The following is a 20,343-nucleotide window of genomic DNA, read 5'->3' as shown; positions in this document are numbered from 1 at the left end:
GGATAAGTTGTCTTTTTATTGGACCACCCCTTTAACCCCTTAAGGACGCAGGACGTACTCAAACGGCCCCTTTTCCGAGTCCTTAAGGACTCAGGACGTTTGAGTACGTCCTGTCAAATCCCGGACCCCCGCCGCTAGCCGGAGGGGAGCCGGTGCCCGATGCCTGCTGAAATCGTTCAGCAGGCATCGGGGCATAGCTGGACAATTCAGTCCAGCGATCTGCGGCAGATTCCGGGTCAATCGGGTCTCCAGTGACCCGGTATTACAGGCTGTTCGGGGCCGTCGGAGACGGCCCCGAACAGCCAGAGCCTGCAGGGGTGAGGTGGCACTGGTGCCACCTCACGATCGCCCTGATTCGTCGGCCGGATTACCGGCCGACCAATCAAGGCGCCTGCTGCGGGTGTCACTCCCGCAACCCGCTCCGCCCCTCTTCGGGAGGACGTGAGCGGGTGCGGGACGTGCACCCCAGGTGCTGGGGACCCCGATCCCCGGCGTCAATGTTGGGATCGGGGCCCCAGGAGCGATGGCCGCGGCGACGAGGGACTGACCTGTGCGGCGAGGATCGTTGGAGGTGAGTGACCGCCTCCTGCTGTTGCTTAGCAACAGCTTCCAGCATGCAAAAAGGGCATGCTGGGAGCTGTAGTTATGCAACAGCAGGAGGCAGACCACCACAACTCCCAGCATGCCCTTATGGGCATGCTGGGACTTGTAGTTTTGCAACAGCTGGAGGCACATTTTTTCTATGGAAAAGTGTACCTTCAGCTGTTGTGTAACTACAACTCCCAGCTTGCACCAACAGCTAAAGTGCATGCTGGGAGTTGTAGTAGTGCATCTGCTGGTTGCATAACTACAACTCCCAGCATGCCCGTTGGCTGTCGGTGACTGCTGGGAGTTGTAGTTTTGCAACAGCTGAAGGCACACTGAGTTATGTAGAAAACCAGTGTGTCTCCAGCTGTTGCATAACTACAGTCCCCAGCATCCCCAGCCAAAGTAGTATGCCTCCAGCTGTTGCATAACTACAAGACCCAGCATGCCCTTCCGCTGTCCGTACATGCTGGGGGTTGTAGCTTTTGCAACAGCTGAAGGCACACTGGTTGCAAAACACTGAGTTTGTTACCAAACTCTGTGTTTCACAACCAGTGTGCCTCCAGCTGTTGCAAAACTACAACTCCCAGCATGCACTGATAGACCGTACATGCTGGGAGTTGTAGTTTTGCAACAGCTGGATGTCCCCCCCCCCCCCCCCAATGTGAACGTACAGGGTACACTCACATGGGCGGAGGATTACAGCAAGTATCCGGCTGCAAGTTTGAGCTGCGGCAAATTTTCTGTCGCAGCTCAAACTGCCAGCGAGAAACTACTGTGAACCCCCCGCCCGTGCGACTGTACCCTAAAAACACTAAACTAACACACAATAAAAAGTAAAAAACACTACGTATACACATACCCCTATACAACCCCCCTCCCCAATAAAAATGAAAAATGTCTTGTACGCCACTGTTTCCAAAACGGAGCCTCCAGCGGTTGCAAAACTACAACTCCCAGCATGCACTGATAGACCGTACATGCTGGGAGTTGTAGTTTTGCAACAGCTGGATGTTCTCCCCCCAAAATCCCCCCCCCCCCCCCCGAATGTGAACGTACAGGGTACACTCACATGGGCGGAGGATTACAGTAAGTATCCGGCTGCAAGTTTGAGCTGCGGCTCAAACTGCCAGCGTGAAACTACTGTGAACCCCCTGCCCGTGTGACTGTACCCTAAAAACACTACACTAACACACAATAAAATAATAAGTAAAAATCACTACATATACACATACCCCTACACAGCCCCCCTCCCCAATAAAAATGAAAAACGTCTGGTACGCCACTGTTTCCAAAACGGAGCCTCCAGCTGTTGCAAAACAACTACTCCCAGTATTGCCAGATAGCCACTGACTGTCCAGGCATGCTGGGAGTTTTACAACAGCTGGAGGCACCCTGTTTGGGAATCACTGGCGTAGAATACCCCTATATCCACCCCTATGCAAGTCCCTAATTTAGGCCTCAAATGCGCATGGCGCTCTCACTTTGGAGCCCTGTCGTATTTCAAGGCAACAGTTTAGGGTCACATATGGGGTATCGCCGTACTCGGGAGAAATTGTGTTACAAATTTTGGGGGGTATTTTCTGCTTTTACCCTTTTTAAAAATGTAAAATTTTTGGGAAAAGAGGCATTTAAGGTAAAAAAAAAAATATTTTTTTTACATATGCAAAAGTCGTGAAACACCTGTGGGGTATTAAGGTTCACTTAACCCCTTGTTACGTTCCCCGAGGGGTCTAGTTTCCAAAATTGTTTTCTGAATCGGGAGAAATTGGGCTTCAAATTTTGGGGGGTATTTTCTGCTTTAACCCTTTGTAAAAATGTAAATTTTTGGGGAAACCAAGCATTTTAGGTAATTTTTTTTTTTTTACATATGCAAAAGTTGTGAAACCCCTTTGGGGTATTAAGGTTCACTTTACCCCTTTTTACGTTCCCCAAGGGGTCTAGTTTCCAAAATGGTATGCCATGTGGTTTTTTTTTGCTGTCCTGGCACCATAGGGCTTCCTAAATGCGGCATGCCCCCAGAGCAAAATTTCCTTCAAAAAAGCCAAATGTGACTCCTTCTCTTCTGAGACCTGTAGTGCGCCAGCAGAGCACTTTTCACCCCCATATGGGGTGTTTTCTGAATCGGGAGAAATTGGGCTTCAAATTTTGGGGGGTATTTTCTGCTTTAACCCTTTGTAAAAATGAAAATTTTTGGGGAAACCAAGCATTTTAGGTAAATTTTTTATTTTTTTTACATATGCAAAAGTTGTGAAACCCCTTTGGGGTATTAAGATTCACTTTACCCCTTTTTACGTTCCCCAAGGGGTCTAGTTTCCAAAATGGTATGCCATGTGTTTTTTTTTGCTGTCCTGGCACCATAGGGGCTTCCTAAATGTGGCATGCCCCCAGAGCAAAATTTCCTTCAAAAAAGCCAAATGTGACTCCTTCTCTACTGAGACCTGTAGTGCGCCAGCAGAGCACTTTTCACCCCCATATGGGGCGTTTTCTGAATCGGGAGAAATTGGGCTTCAAATTTTGGGGGGTATTTTCTGCTATTACCCTTTTTAAAAATGTAAAACTTTTGGGAAACCAAGCATTTTAGTGAATTTTTTTTTTTTTTTTTTACGTATGCAAAAGTTGTGAATCACCTGTGGGGTATTAAGGTTTACTTTACCCCTTGTTATGTTCCCCGAGGGGTCTAGTTTCCAAAATGGTATGCCATGTGTTTTTTTTTGCTGTTCTGGCACCATAGGGGCTTCCTAAATGTGACATGCCCCCCAAAAACCATTTGTCGCTCCTTCCCTTCTGAGCCCTCTACTGCGCCCGCCGAACAATTAACATAGACATATGAGGTATATGCTTACTCGAGAGAAATTGGGTTTCAAATACAAGTAAAAATTTTCTCCTTTTTACCCCTTGCAAAAATTCAAAAATTGGGTCTACAAAAACATGCGAGTGTAAAAAATGAAGATTGTGAATTTTCTCCTTCACTTTGCTGCTATTCCTGTGAAACACCTAAAGGGTTAAAACGCTGACTGAATGTCATTTTGAATACTTTGGGGGGTGCAGTTTTTATAATGGGGTCTTTTATGGGGTATTTCTAATATGAAGGCCCTTCAAATCCACTTCAAACCTGAACTGGTCCCTGAAAAAAAGAGAGTTTAAAAATTTTGTGAAAAATTGGAAAATTGCTGCGGAACTTTGAAGCCCTCTGGTGTCTTCCAAAAGTAAAAACTCATCAATTTTATGATGTAAACATAAAGTAGACATATTGTATATGGGAATAAAAAAAAATTATTTGGAATATCCATTTTCCTTACAAGCAGAGAGCTTCAAAGTTCGAAAAATGCAAAATTTTCAAATTTTTCATCAAATTTTGGGATTTTTCACCAAGAAAGGATGCAAGTTACCACAAAATTTTACCACTAAGTTAAATTAGAATATGTCACGAAAAAAACAATCTCGGAATCAGATTGATAACTAAAAGAATTCCAGAGTTATTAATGTTTAAAGTGACAGTGGTCAGAATTGCAAAAAATTAGTCCTTAAGGTGAAAAAGGGCTCAGTCCTTAAGGGGTTAATGACGTAGGACGTATATTTACATCCTGCACCGGCTCCCGATATGTGAAGTATATCGGGCTGATGTCTGTTATTAATCCTTCAAAGTTGATTGCGGCGTCAAAAACGGGAGAAAACTGTTGCCGGTTAGCTCAGTGGGCTGTTCGGGACCGCCACGGTGAAATTGCGGCATCCCGAACAGCTTAGAGGACAGTGGAAGGCTTACCTTGCTTCCCGCTATCCGATCATCGCTCTGCTGCTCCATGCCTGAGATCCAGACTGGAGCAGCAGAGCACCGATAATGATCAATGCTATGCTATGGCATAGCATTGAACAGTGTATGCAATCCAACGATTGCATGTACTAGTCCCCTATGAGGGGTATAACATTGCAAAAACAAAGTGTAAAAAAATAGTTAATAAATGTGATTTAATCCCGTCCCTAATAAAAGTTTGAATCTCCCCCCTTTTCAAAAAAAAAAAAAAGTAAATAAAAATAAACATGTGGTATCACCGCGTCTGTAAATGTCAGAACTATAAAAATGTTATGTTAATTAAGTTCAAAATTGCATATTTTTGGTCACTTTGTATACCCTAAAAAAAAATGCATAACAAGCGATCAAAAAGTCCCATCAAGTCAAAATGGTACCGATAAAAAATTCAGATCACGGCACAAAAAATGAGCCCTCATACATCCCTTTATTTGGAAATATATAATGTATATATAAATTAGGTCTCCTTGTAGCCATATGGACTAAAGATATGGTGTCATATCTTTAAACGAAAAGTGCACAGAATCGGAAGCCCCAAAAAGTTACAAAATTTTGTTTTTTTTCAAATTTTGCCCCACCAAATTTTTTTTTCGGATTTTGCCGTAAATTTTATGGTGAAATGAATGATGCCATTATAAAGTACAATTGGTGGTTCAAAAAATAATCCTTTATACGTGTTTGTAGGGGCAAAATTAAAAGTGTGATGATTTCCTTATGGGGTTAAGCCTATTTAAGGCCTCATGGAAAATCAGTTTGTTTTTCAACACACTGGCTCGAATTATGCATGGGAACTGGAGTTGGGATGCAAATTTCCAACACAAGTTTACACTGGTATTAAACACCATTTATACTCACATAAAATCTACCCTACATGTTCTTGCAACTGTTGGTGGCTATGTGGTCAGCAAGGAATCCTATTGCATACTCTTTAAAGGGGTACTCCGGTGCTAAGACATCTTAACATCTTATCCCCTATCCAAAGGATAGAGGATAAGATGCCTGATCGCGGAAGTCCCGCCACTGGGGACCCCCGGGATCTTGCACGCAGCACCCCGTTTGTAATCAGTCCCTGGAGCGTGTTCGCTCTGGGTCTGATAACCGCGACCACAGGGCCGACGGCGTGTGATGTCACGCCTCCGCGTAACGTCATGCTCCGCCCCTCAATGCACGCCTACGGGAGGGGGCGTGATAGCTGTCATGCCCCCTCCCATAGACTTGCATTAAGGGGCAGAGCGTGAGGTCACACGGGGGAGGAGGCGTGATGTCACACGCCGCCGGCTCCGTGATTGACAGTAATCAGACCCGGAGCGAACATGCTCCGGGCACTGATTACAAACGGGGTGCTGTGTGCAAGATCCCGGGGGTCCCCATCCTTTGGATAGGGGATAAGATGTCTAATCACCGGAGTACCCCTTTAATCCTGGCACTGTTTAAACAGTTCTATTTAACACAATTAACGATAATAACACAATTATCGTACGAAAAATTATTCTGACTTCACATTTAGTATTACTAATGCTAATGTGCATTCCATCTATCCTAGGCAGAAGCTATTCATTTGCAAAATTCTAATTATAACCATGTGTTAACTAGATATTGCAAGAAGTTGTTTTTTTCTTTCTACTCACCCACTTAGTTTTGGGTTCTAGCTTTTTATGTTTTTTGGTTTACTTATTATTGTAAACTTGTTCTTTATATTAATATCGTGTAATGTGATCTGCTATTGTACTGCTTTTAAAAAAAAAAAAGGAAAAATAACTAAGGAGTTTTCTGGCCAAGGACCCAAATGTTATCATTTTTGTGACAATATGATCCATCATGCTGGAAAAGGCTTATATCTCAGAATACTGTTTTTTTAAATGTTTACTTGTTTGCAATTAAACTCATTGAAAAATTAAAGAAAGGAAAGGAATGGAAAATATAATCAATTACTTGATTTCATTAAAATAATCTTGATATCTTATCCAAAAAAAACAAAAAAAAAAAACACAATAGTGAAGAAGATCAGTAATAGATTAGATAGGAGGTTAATGCAGGATCTGTATCAAAGAATGGGAGGGAGTTCATGAGGGGACCATTTCCTAAAGGGTGAGCAGAAGTTATTATTGGGGGGAGGAATCAGCCAGACAGGTAGTCTTTTGTGTGCGTTTGTGTGTAATGGATCAAGGATGCATTGTGTGTTGGGAGAGTCTGTGTTGGGAGAGAGTGTGTTGGGAAAGTGGCAGCGATTTTTTTTTGTTTTTTTTTTAAACTAATTTTTAAAATATAATTTTCTTTCTTTCATCTTTTATGATAAGGTATATTTATCAACCGCCCCCCCGTCTTTATAGTACGAAAAGAGGGGAAAGCACATTGCCTGGTTGTCCAATGGCATCCAAGTGTGCCCAGCATCTGTTCAGGGAAGAGGGGGCCCAGCCCACATGATCTTCACCTATTCTGCAAATATTGCAAGTCTGGCTTGTTACATGAAGTCTAATACTCTAAGATCAAGGAGCAGACAAGACCACCATTGCATATAGATTATATACATACACACACAAACTCATTAGATATGTATATAGTAATCGCTCTGTATGTGTAAACTTTGTAAACTGCCTGACCAACTAATCGACCAACTATTTTCATGATCAATTCATTGTTTATTAGTTGTTTTAGCCGTAAACAGTCTAAACATTTATGAACAGCATGAGCCAGAGTTCAATACTCCATGCATACATGCCACATGTAAAACAAAATAATATCACAGGCAAACATTTCCGGCTACAATAGCACTTTCTCGTGCTTTTAGGTGCACAGAGGTTGGCTTCTGGATTTGATGAGAGACACCTTGTATGTATTCTTGGCGTGATGTCTTGTAATTTAAATATACATGTTATTGCTACCTATTGATTGAGTTGCTTTTTGAAGACAAGACCACTGTCCCTGTGCATAAAGATTTGGATAATTCACTTGCAATGCTAAGCCATATGTATAATGTACATATGATGTAAGGTCCTCCAGGCTGAGAGAGATGCTAAGAGTAACTGCTGGTACTGATCAAAAGATTGTACCCCACTTTCGTTTTTATACCCAGACTACTCTTAACAGAAGCATGATATTTCTTTACTTATACCGCAGACAGGCTTCATTTGCTATTAAATAAAAAAACTTCTACAGTAAATAAACATTTAATTCAGAAATCAATAGCATGTGCACAATTTTATTAAAACAGTACGGAAATGGGCAATAAGCTTAAAAACTAGACAAAAAAAATAGAGAAGACGCTTTAAAAGAAAAAAGTATTTAAAAAAGAAGAACTGCAAAAATACTTAAATGGCACGGTCATTAAATATTTTTTTATTTTGCATATGATACAGCAGGTAAAATAAATAAGATTTGTAATTTACTCCCTGTAAAAAAAAGCATTTTTATGTCACTTTCATGGCCTTATTAATCTGGCCACTATGGGTCTCCCTTCTGGTCCAGACCGCATTCCTTCTGCTCAGACTTTTGGTCTCCTGCCAGACCAAATTTAGGAAGTTCAGTCTGGCCATGGGCAGTGAATAGCACTCACTCGCTGCCTGTGTATGAAACTACATTACAAATCTTATTTATTTTACCTGCTGTATCATATGCAAAGAAAAATTTAAAAATTTAATGACAGTGCCCAGTTAACAGATAAATGCCTTAATGGAAGTTAAAAGGAAAATATTCTGATCAAATTGTCTCGCTTTAAGCTGAAACAAAGCGTTTCCTATCTGTGTTCATAAGCATGAAATAAATAAATCTGAAGTAGTTTTGGTAAAAGAATGATAAAGCAACAGCTGCCACTAAAGAGTAAAACAGTGAATGTTCGGAGAAATACATAGTCATTAGAAACCGAAAAGTAAGGATGGGGTTCAGAAATGCCTAACTGTATACAATAAAATAGTTGTTTGACAGCCCAAACTACAGTATAGAAAATATTTAACATTTCAAAATAAAACACAATTTCATTGACCTGCGCCACCTTGAGAAAATACAGTGAATGGCGTACCAACTTAACATATATGGTATCTATATATATCTGGTATGTATGTAGAGACAATAACCACGGCATGCCTGAAGAGTAGAAGCGAGAAGTGTATGGCTTGCTGCAGAGTACTTGCACCCTCAGGCAAAGACGACAAGCAAAATATAAAAGGTCTCATTAGAGTGGATACTCTCTTTCAACAGCATTGAGTAGAGTCCATTGGAGGTATACTTTTGGGTAATTCATAATGTTTACCAATACCACATAGCTATGATGGATTTCACTTAGTGGCATCAATCATATATAGATTTCCATGTTTAAAATTTTTTTTTACTGGGCCCTGCTATAGGGAAAAGTAATGGGGGTTCATGCATACATTTACTGTATACACCTGTAGATATCCTGGCATATATGGTACATCTGGCATAAAAGCAGCTTTAACCCCTTAAGGACCAAGCGTCTTTCGTTTTTTCCTCCTTACCTTTTAAAAATCATAACCCTTTCAATTTAGCACCTAAAAATCCTTATGGTGGCTTATTTTTTGGGCCACCAATTCTACTTTGTAATGACATCAGTCATTTTACCCAAAAATGTACGTTGAAACGGAAAAACAAATCATTGTGCGACAAAATTGAAGGAAAAACGCCATTTTGTAATTTTTGGGGGCTTCCGTTTTTACGCAGTGCATTTTTCGGTAAAAAATACACTTTATCTTTATTCTGTAGGTCCATACTATTAAAATGATACCCTACTTATGTAGGTTTGATTTTGTCATACTTTTGAAAAAAATCATAACTACGGTACATGAACGAAAATTAATACATTTAAAATGATCCTCTTCTGACCCCTATAACTTTTTTATTTTTCCATGTACGGAACTATATGAGGGCTCATATTTAGCGCCGTGATCTGAAGTTTTAATTGGGCTTATTGATTGCTTTTTATTCCTTTTTTTATGGTATAAAAAGTGACCAAAATACGTTATTTTGTAATTTGGATTTTTTTTGCGCGTACGCCATTGATCGTGCGGTTTAATTAAAAATATATTTTTATAGTTCAGACATTTACGCACGTGGCGATGCCACATGTTTATTTTTATTATGTTTATATATCTTTTTATATGGAATTTAGGAAAAGGGGGTGGTTTTAACTTTTAATAAGGAAAGGGTTAATGTGTGTTTTTAAACTTTTTTTAATTTTTTTATTTTTATTTTTTTACACTTTTAGTCCACTTAGGAGACTTTTAGGAGGAATCCTATGAATCCTCATACAGATCAATGTGGTTCCATAAAATCACTTTGATCTGTCTGCTCTGCGCTCGATTGATAAAGCCCAGTCCTGCCAGGCTTTATCATTGTCAGAGTCGCAGCAGCAGCCTTCCGGCTACCTCAGCAGTGGATCGCCCCCCGCGATCGCGCTGTGGTGGGGGGGGGGGGGGGGGGGTTGGGGTCAATCCACTCCACTGGACTACTAGGGACTGGATAAAGGCACCTTTAAACACCGCTTCCAGCTTTGACAGCGGCGATCTAAAGGGTCAATAGCCGGCCACGGCGAGCGCCGCATGTCAGCTATTAACGTCGGCCCCCAGCTACAGGAGTCAGCTGGGGGCTGGTCAGTATGATGCGGGCTCGAGTCGGGAACCCGTGCCATACTCCGTTAATTGCACATGGACGAGTATACACTTCCATGGTCATTAAAGGGGTACTCTGGTGGAAACCTTTTTTTAAATCAACTAGTGCCAGAAAGTTAAACAGATTTGTAAATTACTTCTATTAAAAAATATTAATCCTTCCAGTACTTTTTAGTGGCTGTATACTTCAGAGGAAATTATTTTCTTTTTGGATTTCTTTTCTGTCTGTCCACAGTGCTCTCTGCTGGCACCTCTGTCCGTGTGAGGAACTGTCCGGAGCAGAAGAAAATCCCCATAGCAAACATATCCTGCTCAGGACAGTGCCTGACATGGACAGAGGTGTCAGCAGAGAGCACTGTGGACAGACAGGAAAGAAATCTTAAAAGAAAAGAATTTCAGCAGCTAATAAGTACTGGAAGGATTAAGATTTTTTTTTTTTTATAGTAATTTAACAAAGATTTTATAGTAATATACAAATCTGTTTAACTGGAGTTTCACTGGAGTACCCCTTTGATTCATACTGCCTGCAATGTTTGAAGACAATATCCACTGTAATAGGAGAGTTCAATTTGCCTGCAATGTACAGCCATACGTGGTTCTCTGCACAGTAAGCACAATGGGTTGATAGTTGCTTGTATAAAATAACTGTAAATGTACTCTCTGGCTACACTTCCATATGTGCCATTAAGCAAAGTCAAGGATCATACAATACTGAAAGTCATGTTGGTTGCGGTGTACCTCTTTGTTATGCAATCCACAAATGCTGCAATAATTGTGGAGCTACACATACATAACTACACCTGGCACTTTATTGGTCAACTTACTGAAATATGTATAGATCTATACTGTCCATTATGCCTTGACTATGTATGGTTTGTACATTTGGTTATACAATGTATAGCTTCAAGGCATCTATACAGCCAGGTTCAGGAGTGCATTAGAAGGAGCTACATGAAAAAGTCTGTGATTCCATCTGAATGCATTTATTAATGGTGAATTAGCTTTTGGACGTCCTCCATAGTGTAACTGAACAATATTGTGCTGTACTCTGTTCATACATGGGCCATTGATCTCTATGAAGCTCACATGCATATTTGTAATATAGTACAGATTATTAATGTGTGTGTAATGTCTGATCTTAATACAAACTGTAACAGTGAATGTGTACTGCCTACATGATAAACATATAAAATGTGTAACAAATACTTTATGTAGCATCATGAGTTAAAGCTTTAAAGCTGAGAGTCTACAAATTGTCAAGAAATTTTTAAAAGAATAATGGAAAAGCGGGTTTAATTGGACCATTCTTTTAGGACATTCTTCAAGTAAATAAGGAACATCCATGCGTTAATATATTAGTCGCCAGCGACTCAGTGTTAAGTTAGTGTAACTAAAGATGTAAGATCACACACAATGATAGTGTTCGGCATTAGAAAGGAGGCTTGCTGACTGCAAACTATTTCACACTTGATTGAACCGGATAGCAAACAAAAAGCAAAGCATACGTTAAAGTAGAACAAATGGCGGAAGCCACAACCAAGAAAAGCATTATTGTGGTCCATGTAAAGTATAGTATGAAAAATGCTAGATCAACTTAAGCTTTTTCTAAAGATTTATAGTATTCTTTCAGCACAGTCCAGGCCTTTGGTGCCATGAAACCATCAGGTGGATTTTGCCCTTCTCGAGCCAGTCTGCGCATTCGAGTTCCAGAAATAAATTCATAGTCTTCAGCGCTGTAAACATTAAACAAAAAAAATATATGTACTATAGACAGCAATGAACATAAACATTACATTAGAATGGATTTTGAAATGACATAAGGGTAAATAAGTGGAACTCTGCAACATAATAAACATTAAAAACAAGAATACTTGTATACTTACCGTAAATTACACTAAGGGTGCCCATAAGTGATGCAAAACCAATGGGCACATTTCAGTATACAGGGCGAGTCAAACAGGATAGTGCAAAATTATAGCATGTGTAACAGAGAACATAACACACATTTTTTTTTTACATGAAAACACTCACCATTTATCCATGTTTTGTCTATACATTACAAATGTTCAAATGCAAAGGTTTTCGTAAGATACATCATACCGTGAATAGTGGCATCTGTAGTTCCATACTATTCAGCCTGGCTGCTTTTCTAGAATTACGGTATAATACGGCTTTCAATCTTGTTTACTGTCTCATTTGAAGCCTTTGGGCAGCCTGGACTCTGCCCATGATGAAAACTCCCAGTGGTTTGGAATTGCTTAAAGTGTACAAAAACTTGTTATATAATGATATTACCATTATATGTGTATTTGTAATAAAATGGGTATATTTTTGTCCCTACATCTACTGTCTGTGTATCTCTGTGAGGAGTCCAAATACAGGAAGTGTGCCCTGAGGACAGGCAGGCCTCTGTGCCCTGAGGACAGGCAGGCCTCTGTGCCCTGAGGACAGGCAGGCCTCTGTGCCCTGAGGACAGGCAGGGCTCTGTGCCCTGAGGACAGGCAGGGCTCTGTGCCCTGAGGACAGGCAGGCCTCTGTGCCCTGAGGACAGGCAGGCCTCTGTGCCCTGAGGACAGGCAGGCCTCTGTGCCCTGAGGACAGGCAGGCCTCTGTGCCCTGAGGACAGGCAGGGCTCTGTGCCCTGAGGACAGGCAGGGCTCTGTGCACTGAGGACAGGCAGGGCTCTGTGCACTGAGGACAGGCAGGGCTCTGTGCACTGAGGACAGGCAGGGCTCTGTGCACTGAGGACAGGCAGGGCTCTGTGCACTGAGGACAGGCAGGGCTCTGTGCACTGAGGACAGGCAGGGCTCTGTGCACTGAGGACAGGCAGGGCTCTGTGCACTGAGGACAGGCAGGGCTCTGTGCACTGAGGACAGGAAGATTAACGAAAAGACCACAATTTTCTTTTGCTCACCTGCCTTTCCATCGGCTAACAATTCAATAGTTGAGTTGCCTGTTAGTATTATACATGGTAAAAAGATTTGTAATGGCACTACAGCTCAAATTTTAAAAGCCATGGGCAAGGGCATATTTACTATTACTGTGGGTTATGAAACCCATAAGAACAGTAGGCCAAAAAAAAAAAAAAAAAAGAACCTACTCCTATATCCTGGAAACACAGGGGTGCATGCCACCCGCTTCTAATAAGCATCAAATTGGAAAGGGCACAAAGGATTACTGTACCCGTATGCAGACCAATGAGCATTTTAATAATGTCTTCTATGGGCTGTCTCAGCATTCGTATAGTTAAAGAACCTGAAAGCATTGTTTGATGGACATTCATTATCAGCCATTACCTGACCTATTACTCATATTGGTTCCTTTTCTAGTGGCAGAGGTTTGCCAGATAGCAACAGCAAATTAAGCTCCCTATTATTGTCTTTCTGGCATTGTACATAGGATACAGAAGCAATACATGATACAGAGAACTCATAAGCATATTTCAACAGCCTCTCTCTATCCAGAGACAATTGACAGCACTACACTGGAGACATCCCTCATTTCACTATTCTACTTTTGAGATTGCGCTTTTACAAGCTGGAACCATCTGCCATAACACATATCAAGGAATGTGCTATTAAAACAGGTATGGTTTAAAGGGGATCCAAAAGTGAGCTTACCTGAAAGCTGTACTTTTTTTTATTTTTTATTTTTTTAGAAAACAGTAACTTATAATGACATAGCAGACAGCCCTAACAGACCCAGCAAATTTCCAATTTCACATTGCCTTTCTGTTCTATCTCCTTATAATCAAGTTACCAAGAAGCTCGGGCAAATACAGTACTAAGTCTCTGTAATCCTAGTGGAGTCCGTCGGCTCTCAGACAAACACAATCATGTAAGAAGTAGCTAAAGCACCTGTTTAACGTGGGCGCAAAAAAAAAAAAAAATTCCTGAAACAAGACTATAATATCACTCAAACAATGGGAGTAGCATGGAATGCCGTCCGAAACTCAGTAATGGTGGTCTGACCACATGAACTGGAAATAGGCTCTCCCACATGAAAGGCTATATTGCTGGATGATTGTGTAAAGGCTTTTTAGATTAAAGAAAATGGAAGCCAGATCAGTTCTGCTGTTACCTCATTCTTCCCCATAATATATCTGTCACCACACAACATTTCTGGAATGTCTTCTGTAGCTTCAATTATAATTTACTAGGGAAATATGGAATATCAGGGTTGCAAACTGCATTATGTTGCTATCCATTTGCCTAAATTGCCCCAAACATGCTTTTATGGTAAAGCCAACTATGCTAAGGTAAGGGGATAGCAGGAATAGCACTGGGTGTGCCTTATTCATTCCACAGGCTGAGGGATGGAATGTATTGCTTAGGACACTGCATGCAAAATAACAGGCAATTTTCTTGATACTTTTCTTCCATTATGTGGGAGAACTTTAACATCACTTTGGTTTCATCGCAATTCTTTGTACATTGGTTTAGTGTGGTATCTGATGACAAACAGCGATATTGTGTTACAAGTGAAAGGACAACATTGTTGTCCATAATGCTGATTCTTTAGTAAATATATATTGAACTAAAAAATGTATAACAGTAAAAGGCAATGTTTGGGATCTAATGTTCTATACCAAATCAAACCCTGGTGTTTACTGGAACCTGGTTAGAAGGTCACAATAGCTGCAGCTTTTACAGTATGGATAGTTTAGTTGTAGAGGTTCCTACATGTTTTTTCCCCTATAGTAAAAAGGTTAGGAATGAACAATCTATTAAATCTGTATAGATCAACCTCCTGATTAACCCCTTAAGGACCCAGCCCAAATATACCTTAACCCCTTAAGGACGCAGGACGTAAATGTACGTCCTGGTGAGGTGGTACTTAACGCACCAGGACGTACATTTACGTCTTAAGCATAACCGCGGGCATCGGAGCGATGCCCGTATCATGCGCGGCTGATCCCGGCTGCTGATCGCAGCCAGGGACCCGCCGGCAATGGCCGACGCCCGCGATCTCGCGGGCGTCCGCCATTAACCCCTCAGGTGCCGGCATCTGCGGCAGTTCGCGATTTAAATGAACGATCGGATCGCCCGCAGCGCTGCTGCGGGGATCCGATCATTCATAACGCCGCACGGAGGTCCCCTCTCCTTCCTCCGTGCGGCTCCCGGCGTCTCCTGCTCTGGTCTGTGATCGAGCAGACCAGAGCAGGAGATGACCGATAATACTGATCTGTTCTATGTCCTATACATAGAACAGATCAGTATTAGCAATCATGGTATTGCTATGAATAGTCCCCTATGGGGACTATTTAAGTGTAAAAAAAAATGTAAAAAAATGTTAAAGTAAAAGTTAAAAAAAAGTGAAAAATCCCTTCCCCCAATAAAAAAGTAAAACGTCCGTTTTTTCCTATTTTACCCCCAAAAAGCGTAAAAAACATTTTTTATAGACATATTTGGTATCGCCGCATGCGTAAATGTCCGAACTATTAAAATAAAATGTTAATGATCCCGTACGGTGAACGGCGTGAACGAAAAAAAATTAAAAAAAGTCCAAAATTCCTACTTTTTTAATACATTTTATTTAAAAAAAATTATAAAAAATATATTAAAAGTTTTTTATATGCAAATGTGGTATGAAAAAAAAGTACAGATCATGGCGCAAAAAATGAGCCCCCATACCGCCACTTATACGGAAAAATAAAAAAGTTAGAGGTCATCAAAATAAAGGGATTATAAACGTACTAATTTGGTTAAAAAGTTTGTGATTTTTTTTAAGCGCAACAAGAATATAAAAGTATATAATAATGGGTATCATTTTAATCGTATTGACCCTCAGAATAAAGAACACACGTCATTTTTACCATAAATTGTACGGCGTGAAAACAAAACCTTCCAAAATTAGCAAAATTGCGTTTTTCGTTTTAATTTCCTCACAAAAATAGTGTTTTTTGGTTGCGCCATACATTTTATGATATAATGAGTGATGTCATTACAAAGGACAACTGGTCGCGCAAAAAACAAGCCCTCATACTAGTCTGTGGATGAAAATATAAAAGAGTTATGATTTTTAGAAGGCGAGGAGGAAAAAATGAAAACGTAAAAATTAAATTGTCTGAGTCCTTAAGGCCAAAATGGGCTGAGTCCTTAAGGGGTTAAGGACCAAGCCATTTTACACCTTAAGGACCCGGCCATTTTTTGAACATCTGACCACTGTCACTTCAAGCATTAATAACTCTGGAATGCTTTTACCTTTCATTCTGATTCCGAGATAGTTTTTTCGTGACATATTCTACTTTATGTTAGTGGTAAAATTTTGTCGATACTTGCATAATTTCTTGGAGAAAAATTCCAAAATTTGATGAAAAAATTGAAAATTTTGCATTTTTTATAACTTTGAAGCTCACTGCTTGTAAGAAAAATGGATATTCCAAATAAATTATACATTGATTCACATATACAATAAGTCTACTTTATGTTTGCATCATAAAATTGACGTGTTTTTACTTTTGGAAGACATCAGAGGGCTTCAAAGTTCAGCAGCAATTTTCCAATTTTTCACAAAATTTTCAAAATCGGAATTTTTCAGGGACCAGTTCAGTTTTGAAGTGGATTTGAATGGCCTTTATATTAGAAATACCCCTCAAATGACACCATTATAAAAACTGCACCCCTCAAAGTATTCAAAATGACATTCAGTAAGTGTGTTAACCCTTTAGGTGTTTCACAGGAATAGCAGCAAAGTGAAGGAGAAAATTCAAAATCTTCATTTTTTACACTCGCATGTTCTTGTAGACCCAGTTTTTGAATTTTTACAAGGGGTAATAGATGAAAAATCCCCCCAAAATTTGTAACCCAATTTCTCTCGAGTATGGAAATACCTCCTATGTGGATGTCAAGTGTTCGGCGGGCGCAGTAGAGGGCTCAGAAGGGAAGGAGCGACAATAGGATTTTGGAGAGGGAATTTTGCTGAAATGGTTTTTGGGGGGCATGTCACATTTAGGAAGCCCCTATGGTGCCAGAACAGCAGAAAACCCCAACATGGCATACCATTTTGGAAACTAGACCCCTCAAGGCACGTAACAAGGAGTCCAGTGAGCCTTAAAACCCCACAGGTGTTTGACGACTTTTCGTTAAAGTCGGATGTGTAAATGAAAAAAAAAAATGTTTTCACTAAAGTGCAGTTTTTCCCCCAAATTTACCATTTTTACAAAGGGTAATGGGAGAAAATGCCCCCCAAATTTGTAACCCCATCTCTTCTGAGTATGGAAATACCCCATGTTAGGCCGTAAAATGCTTTGCGGGCAAACTACAATGCTCAGAAGAGAAGGAGTCACATTTGGCTTTTTGAAAGCAACTTTTGCTGAAATGTTTTTTTGGGGGCATGTCGCATTTAGGAAGCCCCTGTGGTGCCAGAACAGCAAAAAATACCCACATGGCATACTATTTTGGAAACTACACCCCTCAAGGAACGTAACAAGGGGTCCGCTGAGCCTTTACACCCCACAGGTGTTTGACGACTTTTCGTTAAAGTTGGATGTGTAAATGAAAAATTTTTTTTTTTTTACTAAAATGCAGTTTTTCCCCTAAATTTTACATATTTACAAGGGGTAATAGGAGAAAATGACCCCCAAAATGTGTAACCCCATTTCTTCTGAGTATGGAAATACCCCATTTTAGGACGTAAAATGCTCTGCTGGCGAACTACAATGCTCAGAAGAGGAGGAGCGCCATTGAGCTTTTGGAAAGAGAATTAGTTTGGAATGGTAGTCAGAGGCCATGTGCGTTTACAAAGCCCCCCGTGGTGCCAGAACAGTGGAACCCCCCACATGTGACCCCATTTTGGAAACTACACCCCTCACAGAATTTAATAAGGGGTGCAGTGAGTATTTACACCCCACAGATCTTTGGAACAGTGGGCTGTGCAAATTAAAAATTTAATTTTTCATTTTTACGGACCACTGTTCCAAAAATCTGTCAGACACCTGTGGGGCGTAAATTCTCAATGTACCCCTTATTACATTACGTGAGGGGTGTAGTTTCCAAAATGGGGTCACATGTGTCGGGGGTCCATTGTTCTGGCACTATGGGGGCTTTGTAAACACATGTGGCCTTCAATTCCGGACAAATTTTCTCTACAAAATCCCAATGGCGCTCCTTCTCTTCTGAGCATTGTAGTTCGCCCGCAGAGCACTTTAAATTCACATATGGGGTATGTTCTTACTCAGAAGAGATGGGTTTACAAATTTGGGGGGGCTTTTTTCCTATTTTCCGATGTGAAAATGAAAAATTTAGGGTAACACCAGCATTTTAGTGAAAAAATATAATTTTTTTCATTTTCCCATCCAACTTTAATGAAAATTCGTCAAACACCTGTGGGGTGTTCAGGCTCACTATACCCCTTGTCACGTTCGGTGAGGGGTGTAGTTTCCAAAATGGGGTCACATGTGGGTATTTATTTTTTTTTGCGTTTGTCAGAACCGCTGTAAAATCAGCCACCCCTGTGCAAATCACCAATTTAGGCCTCAAATATACATGGTGCGCTCTCACTCCTGAGCCTTGTTGTGTACCCGCAGAGCATTTTACGCCCACATCTGGGGTATTTCTGTACTCAGGAGAAATTGCGTTACAAATTTTGGGGGTCTTTTTTTCCTTTTACCGCTTGTGGAAATAAAAAGTATGGGGCAACACCAGCATGTTAGTGTAAATTTTTTTATTTTTTTACACTAACAGGCTGGTGTAGCCCCCAACTTTTCCTTTTCACAAGCGGTAAAAGGAAAAAAAGCCCCCCAAAATTTGTAGTGTAATTTCTCCCAAGTACGGAGATACCCCATATGTGGCCCTAAACTGTTTCCTTGAAATACGACAGGGCTCCGAAGTAAGAGAGCAACATGCGCATTTGAGGACTAAATTAGGGATTGCATAGGGGTGGACATAGGGGTATTCTACGCCAGTGATTCCCAAATAGGGTGCCTCCAGCTGTTGCTAAACTCCCAGCATGCCTGGACAGTCAGTGGCTGTCCAGAAATGCTGGGAGTTGTTGTTTTGCAACAGCTGGAGGCTCCGTTTTGGAAACCCCGCCGTACAAGACGTTTTAAATTGTTTATGGGGGGGGGGGGGGGGGGGGACAGTGTAAGGGGTGTATATGTAGTGTTTTACCCTTTATTAGGTGGTAGTGTAGTGTAGTGTTTTTAGGGTACATTCACACTGGCGGGTTACGGTGAATTTCCCGCTAGGAGTTTGCACTGCGGCAAAAAATTTGCTGCAGCCCAAACTTCAAGCAGGAAATTTACTGTCTATGTGAATGTACCCTGTACGTTCACATGGGGGGGCAAACCTCCAGCTGTTTCAAAACTACAACTCCCAGCATGTACTGACAGACCGTGCATGCTGGGAGTTGTAGTTTTGCAACAGCTGGAGGCACACTGGTTGGAAAACCTTCAGTTAGGTTCTGTTACCTAACTCAATATTTTCCAACCAGTGTGCCTCCAGCTGTTGCAAAACTACAACTCCCAGCATGTACTAATCACCGAAGGGCATGCTGGGAAATGTAGTTATGCAACAGCTGGAGGTACCCAACTACAACTCCCAGCATGACGAAACAGCTGTTTGCTTTCTGGGCATGCTGGGAATTGCAGTTTTGCAACATCTGGAGAGCTACAGTTTTTAGACCACTGCACAGTGATCTCCAAACTGTGGACCTCCAGATGTTGCAAAACTACAACTCCCAGCATGTCCAGACAACAAACAGCTATGTGGGCATGCTAGGAGTTGTAGTTTTGCAACATCTGGAGGGATATAGTTTAGAGACCACTGTATAGTGGTCTCAAACTGCAGCCCTCCAGCTGTTGCAAAACTACATATTCCAGCATGCCCAAACAGCTGTATGGGCATGCTGGGAGTTGTAGTTTTGCAACATCTGGAGGGCTACAGTTAGAGACCACAGACTCAGACTGTAGCCCTCCAGATCTACTTACCGGCTTCCGTAGGATCCCGGCAGCCTGTCTCTTCAGACGCACGTGACGCCGCCCGCCGATCAACGTCGCCGCAGCCTCCGGACGGGTAAGTGGACGTCGGCGCCCGGTCCCCTTCGGTTCCCCGTTCTGCCCCGCCTATTGTGGGTGGGCAGGACGGGGAAAACGAAAGTTAACCCCCCCCACCCCCGGTCTGCTATTGGTCGTCGCCTCTGACGATCAATAGCAGACCAATAGCAGGGATAGGAGGGGTGGCAACCCTGCCACCTCACTCCTATGCCTACCGGGGGATCGTGGGTGTCTTAGACAACCGCGATCCCCCTTCTATACCGGGTCACAATAGACCCGTATGACCCGGAATCAGCGCAAATCGCAAGTGTGAATTCACTTGCGATTTGCGC

The 20,343-nt window shown here is 41.5% G+C and overlaps 1 protein-coding gene across 1 annotated transcript in view; it reads right to left on the bottom strand.

Annotated features, from left to right (window-relative positions):
* Positions 1–7,575: 7,575 nt before the first annotated feature.
* Positions 7,576–20,343, bottom strand: part of PAPSS1 (3'-phosphoadenosine 5'-phosphosulfate synthase 1) — a 115,047-nt gene continuing 102,279 nt past the window's right edge. Inside the window, exon 12 of the mRNA XM_056565948.1 lies at positions 7,576–11,750. Coding sequence (XP_056421923.1) covers positions 11,612–11,750 — 139 coding nt within the window. The 3' untranslated portion in view covers positions 7,576–11,611. The remainder of the gene's footprint in view (positions 11,751–20,343) is intronic.

This window comes from Hyla sarda, chromosome 1 (assembly GCF_029499605.1).
Source record: "Hyla sarda isolate aHylSar1 chromosome 1, aHylSar1.hap1, whole genome shotgun sequence".
NCBI classification, from domain to species: domain Eukaryota; kingdom Metazoa; phylum Chordata; class Amphibia; order Anura; family Hylidae; genus Hyla; species Hyla sarda.
The sequence above is the reverse complement of the archived record's forward strand: the minus strand, read 5'-3'. Positions and strand labels throughout refer to the sequence as shown.